The sequence below is a fragment of the Brienomyrus brachyistius genome, chromosome 18, assembly GCF_023856365.1.
Source record: "Brienomyrus brachyistius isolate T26 chromosome 18, BBRACH_0.4, whole genome shotgun sequence".
Classification (NCBI taxonomy): Eukaryota; Metazoa; Chordata; class Actinopteri; order Osteoglossiformes; family Mormyridae; genus Brienomyrus; species Brienomyrus brachyistius.
Window position 1 is genome coordinate 1,063,729 of NC_064550.1, and position 6,028 is coordinate 1,069,756.

Here is a 6,028-nt window from a genome sequence, read left to right on the forward strand (position 1 = left end):
CTGGTTCAGTGTCACGAGACCTTTCGGGCCGGTCTGAAAGTCACTCGGCGTTTGAAGAGGATGCTGCCTCTCAGCATGCGTATGACGGTGTCGCTCCTCTAGTATCCCAGGGGAAATACCTCTGACGACAGGCCGTAATTAGTCAGCATGCATGCAGACCTACAGCCGTGGGAGGAGGACTGGATCCGCATCCATAGGGGAAACCCCCGGTGATGAATGATGTGTGACATATTAAATAGCAGTTTGAAGACCTCTGCCTGACACTGAATGTCCACAAAAACATAGGCAGTCTTGTCTTTATTTGGAAAAACCATTTTCAAAATGCAACTTGGGGGGGGGGGGGGGGGGGGGGGGTTACAGTAAAGGGTTAGTGAGAGAGAAAAATATCCTAAACAGGGATGAGGAGGAGCCCATGAGGCAGAAACGGCCCAGGGTTGGAGCACAAGTCACTCAAGGCTCTTCACGTCAAAGCCGTTGCCCCCAGGTATCACCTGAAGGAGGGCGAGGTCATCCTCAGGCCCCCCCCACGAAAACAAAAATGCTTTCCACAGACACAGTAAATAGTACAGCTTCTCAAGGAACACCAAGGTGCATCAACAAAACCGCCAGTCACATCATCTGAAAAGATAACCAGCACAAAAAAATAAGACAAACGCCAAGGAGAGTCGGAGAAACGCACAGGAGCATGCGGGTGCGCACACACACACACACACACACACACACACACGCACACACACACGCATCAAAGTCTCCAGCACCTGGTCCAGTTCATAGTCGCACTTAGTTCTGCTCCCAGCTTTCAGCTGGCCTTACTGTGACCATGTGAAAAATGACACTCAGCCCTGTGATTCGGAACCTCACACAGCATCAAAGGGGCTCTTCTGACAGCATAGGGTGAGTTCATCTCCTCGGGGGGGGGGGACAACTTCAAAAAAAGCAAGTACCGGACTCAAGTTCAGCTGCTGCCTCCCACTGAAGATGGGGGAGACCTGGAGGAGGACCAGAGGAGGCCTGGGAGGAGGAACTTTAGTGCTTCAGCCTTATCAGAGCTCCTGCAGGCGGTATGGAGGAGCAGAGCAGGAGCGATCGCCGAGGCGCAGGCTATCGCACATAATTAGGGCGTCGGTTAAACAGCGTAAAACAAAACACAAATGGAAATGAGTCAAACATTGAAGATATTTGTAAATTGGGGGGAACCACGGGGTCACAGGAAAAAAAAAAAAAAAAAAAAGTTCTTTATTCCTGCTGGAAAATTCAGTGCATGATCAGCAGCAGCGATGGGATAAGCCCATAGCGCCCTCCAGTGGCAGACATGTGCAAAGGTAAAAAAATAAAAAAAATAAAAAAAGGCAGAGCTGCTGGTCGCCTGGGATTTGGGAAACCAAGCTATCTAGACGATCTAGAGTCAACTGATATGCTGTTAATCTGCTGCTCTAGAATCAGCATTAATCAGACTGGCAGGTTTTGGTAGCCACCATACTGACGTCTTACTAGAAATGCTATGGGTCACATCCACTCAGAAGCCAGCATGCAGGCCACATTAAATCAGGGCCCCCACATCGCTTGCAACGTATACCGGAAACTGACAGACAGAAAGAGCATGGCGTTTTACAGGACAGAACTGACAGAGCGAGTCACAGAGAGCGAGTCACGTGGAGGATGCCCTAGTAGGTGGTCATTATAGCCTGGCTGGGGCGAGCTTCTCTGGACCTGCTCATGGAGCGCAAGAGCAGGATGGGCAGATGCCCCGTTAGTCCAGTCAGTGGTTTGCAAAGGACGGGAGGTGAGAAAGTTAATGGCACTCCTGGGATTGGGGCTGTGCGTGTTCTCTGATCTGAAAGCAAACGAATGGCTGAGGGTCTACAGAAAAGCACTTGGGTTAGCTGTGGGGTCCTTCTGATTCCTGTAGCGAGCTGCCAACCACACCCCCAAGATCTGGAAGGGGAAAAAAGAAGCCATGTGTCACCAACAGGAGGGGGAGTCAGAGAGAGGCCGGCGCCTCACCAACAGGAGGGGGAGTCAGAGAGAGGCCGGCGCCTCACCAACAGGAGGGAGAGTCAGAGAGAGGCCGGCGCCTCACCAACAGGAGGGAGAGTCAGAGAGAGGCCGGCGCCTCACCAACAGGAGGGAGAGTCAGAGAGAGGCCGGCGCCTCACCAACAGGAGGGAGAGTCAGAGAGAGGCCGGCGCCTCACCAACAGGAGGGAGAGTCAGAGAGAGGCCGGCGCCTCACCAACAGGAGGGAGAGTCAGAGAGAGGCCGGCGCCTCACCAACAGGAGGGAGAGTCAGAGAGAGGCCGGCGCCTCACCAACAGGAGGGAGAGTCAGAGAGAGGCCGGCGCCTCACCAACAAGAGGGAGAGTCAGAGAGAGGCCGGCGCCTCACCAACAAGAGGGAGAGTCAGAGAGAGGCCGGCGCCTCACCAACAAGAGGGAGAGTCAGAGAGAGGCCGGCGCCTCACCAACAAGAGGGAGAGTCAGAGAGAGGCCGGCGCCTCACCAACAGGAGGGAGAGTCAGAGAGAGGCCGGCGCCTCACCAACAGGAGGGGGAGTCAGAGAGAATGAGATCAGGGCTTTCAGATGAACAGTCTGATCTCAGGAAGCAGAAGACACTCAGGAACAGATAATTAAGCATTAAGTAGCATCTGCTACAGTACGACATTAAAGCTATCGCGAGATGAATTTTGGTGATCTCCCCCAGTGACGTTTCACGAGGAGGGCTCAGGCTAAGCTGGCAGGCCCAGGGTGGCACCAACAGGATAGAGCTCACCTCCATGAAGCTGAAGAAGAGGCCGATGCCGCCCAGGATCTTCAGGGCCTCCGTGGCATGCTGGAGCATCAAGTCACCACATGGATGGCAGTGGTCCCCGAGTTTGCAAGGCTAGCAAATATGAAGGGGGTGGGGTTACAGAACAGTCTAAAATAGGGCTGCACAAGATCACGTCGCAATGTACACCCATGCGCGTTAAATCGACAGGGCTTTAGATTTAGATAGAAAATTTGTCCGTAAATCATGGAAGAGTACTGAAGTAGCGGTGAAGAAAGAGACAGCTCAGCTGACATAACGTTTTTTGAAAGAGGAGATATTGTGGATAAACAAGGTAAAAAGACAGTGGTGTGGCGGCAGTTTCTGCACTTTAAAAGTCCAACGCGTTTATTTAACATTAGAATACCAAATTTATACAAACAACCAACTAGCTAGCTATGGCTTCGTTAAAGCTAATTGCTAGCTCTTTTTTTTATTATTCTGAGGGTGGATGGGGGCACCCCAAAGTTACTTTAAGTGCGGGCCTAGTAACAAATGCGGCCCGGATGTTACCAGGAGGAAAGGGCACTCGAGCGGATCGGCAAAACGATGGAGACTCTCACAGCAGTGCAGCGCTGGTAGTCGCTGTCAAACTCCGGTTGGCTGAGCGAGGCGTTTAGAAGGCCACAGCAGTCCAGCTGGTGCTCCAGGTCCCCCCGGGTCATGCTGCTCATCATTTCCCAGGAGGAGTTAAGCAGCTTCTCCTGTTGAGGAGGAAGCGCGAGGCAGACAGGAAGGGGTCAGCTGGAAATGGCGGGTGAGAGGGGGGAGAGTTGGGGAGGGTCACCCACCTGCTGCTCACGGTTCATAGCCAAACAGGAGCAGGACACACCCAGCTGGAAGAGGAAGACGAAAAAGAGGATGACCATGTACTGGAGGTAGAAGGAAGAGCGTAGTCAAGGAGACCAAGAGGGAGGGAGGGAAATGCGGCATTTAGCAGGGAGTCACAGGAGACACTGTGGGCAACCGGCAAAGAGCAAAGAAGGAGGAGCAATCCGACGCTGCTGTCAGACTGAGCGCGACATCGCCCCCCTGTGAGACAGTGACTTGACCAGAACTGGAACAGCTAAACATTACCTGGCCACCTATGGGGTGATGTTTGGATTTCTAGTTGAACTTGCATGATTAATGTGCACTGGTTTGGTGGGGGGGGGGGGGGGGTGCTAGTTAGCTGACCTTTGACCTCTAGGGCTGTTTTCACTCTACTCCTCCACCACGGCCTGCCTCTCCTTGGTGATACGGTTCGTTGTGCGTTTGCACACTATAAACTGCCCCGGGTCCAAAAGGATACAAAGAAGAGCAGAACTTGGTGGTGCTTGAGTGCTCCGATGAGGCCGACGATGGCGATAAGGAGCAGGAAGACGCCCACGGCGATCACGCCACCGATGATGTGGATGCTGGACACGATGCCGAAGCCCTTTCCCCAGGCGGCCACACTGATAAGCACTAGGCCCACCTTCTGCAGGAGGGGGAGAGACAGTGAGAGGCAGACAGACAAAGAGTTAATAGCACACACTGAGGAGTCAGACAGATGCCCCCAGCCCAGCCCGTGTGCTTAGGGTGTATAATCAGAATCACGCAGCTGAGCGCAAATGGGCCGGCATCTGCCAGAACACGACCTTACTGTGTAAAAGCGGCCCGTGAACTGGGATGCACTGTCCAGGAGGCGACATGACGCGCAACCCAGCAGCGCTCAACTCTCTTTATTATGCGAGAACCATGCAGCCTGTGTTTCTTCGCTAAATGCGGACTCGGGGCAGCTGATTAAACAATGCACTGCACTAACCCTATTACGTACCATTTTTTTTTTGGCCAAAGTTTATACAAAGATTTCTAATAATTAACAGCCTGAGTACATCGCTAGCTGCGTGCTATGGCACCAGCCGTGTTAGTGTAATGTTTGCAAATTGTAAATGCAACACAGCAAGCGACATTATTATTAATAATAATACAAACGGCGCGTTTAAAGCAACAAAGATCATGTGTCGCGGCAGCATGGACTCACTATATAAACCACGTTGAGGGAGCAGAGCGCGTTTCTGGAGCAGGAGAAGCCGCCGCAGACCATGGTGCCAAAGCCGGGCTACTCGGACCACTTCAGCGCTTTTTAGAATAACGATCACCCGGAGAGGGGTGCACCGAGACAGCGCCGACTCCTTAAATGAGAAAATGTATTTCCTCCCAGCGGTGGCTGACTCCCCGCTTCCGTCACCTCACGCCGTGACGACGGCCGATCCGTGTGGCTGAGATACGTTCCATCATGGCCGGGTCCCGCCTTCCAACCTGTGCTAAAGGGCATATAGCGATTTCGCGTCCTTAAGGAGGAGATAATGCTTATTTAAAGCCGTCTGGAGCAAAGCAAAACGCCTGCTGCTCCGGAAGAAATGCCATAAAACCAGTACATTAAGATAGCATCCACACACTTTGCCAACCGTCTTGCAAACGCCCCTAAATTATAACAATATGATATGATCTAGGATGACCGTCAAGTGGGAAAACACATTACACAATGCGGGGATACACATTTGTATCACATACAATCAGTATCAGCGTCAGTATCAGTGTCTGTATCAGTATCACATACACACAGGATCACTGTCAGTATCAGTGTATCACATACACACAGTATCACTGTCAGTATCAGTGTATCACATACACACAGTATCACTGTCAGTATCAGTGTCTGTATCACATACACACAGTATCACTGTCAGTATCACTGTCTGTATCACATACACACAGTATCACTGGCAGTATCAATGTATAACATACATACAGTATCACTGTCAGTATCACTGTCTGTATCACATACACACAGTATCACTGTCAGTATCACTGTCTGTATCACATACACACAGTATCACTGTCAGTATCACTGTCTGTATCACATATACACAGTATCACTGGCAGTATCAGTGTCTGTATCACATACACACAGTATCACTGTCAGTATCACTGTCTGTATCACATACACACAGTATCACTGGCAGTATCAGTGTATCACATACACACAGTATCACTGTCAGTATCAGTGTATCACATACACACAGTATCACTGGCAGTATCAGTGTATCACATACACACAGTATCACTGTCAGTATCACTGTCTGTATCACATACACACAGTGTCAATGTCAGTATCTGTATCACATACATTTAAAATTGGCATAAATTTCAGAAAGTGTCTTGCTGACTTAAAGGCTATCGACTACAGCACAGACAT

At 51.0% G+C, this 6,028-nt stretch overlaps 1 protein-coding gene across 1 annotated transcript; it reads right to left on the minus strand.

The window, feature by feature from the left end:
- Window positions 1–282: 282 nt before the first annotated feature.
- tspan31 (tetraspanin 31) lies at window positions 283–5,026 on the minus strand. Its single transcript, XM_048983947.1, has 6 exons — window positions 4,811–5,026; window positions 4,097–4,264; window positions 3,597–3,677; window positions 3,369–3,509; window positions 2,770–2,880; window positions 283–1,935 (listed from the first exon to the last, which is right to left on the minus strand). The coding sequence occupies exons 1-6, from the start codon at window positions 4,871–4,873 to the stop codon at window positions 1,861–1,863; spliced, it is 639 nt and encodes a 212-aa protein (XP_048839904.1). The 5' UTR covers window positions 4,874–5,026; the 3' UTR covers window positions 283–1,860.
- Window positions 5,027–6,028: the final 1,002 nt, after the last annotated feature.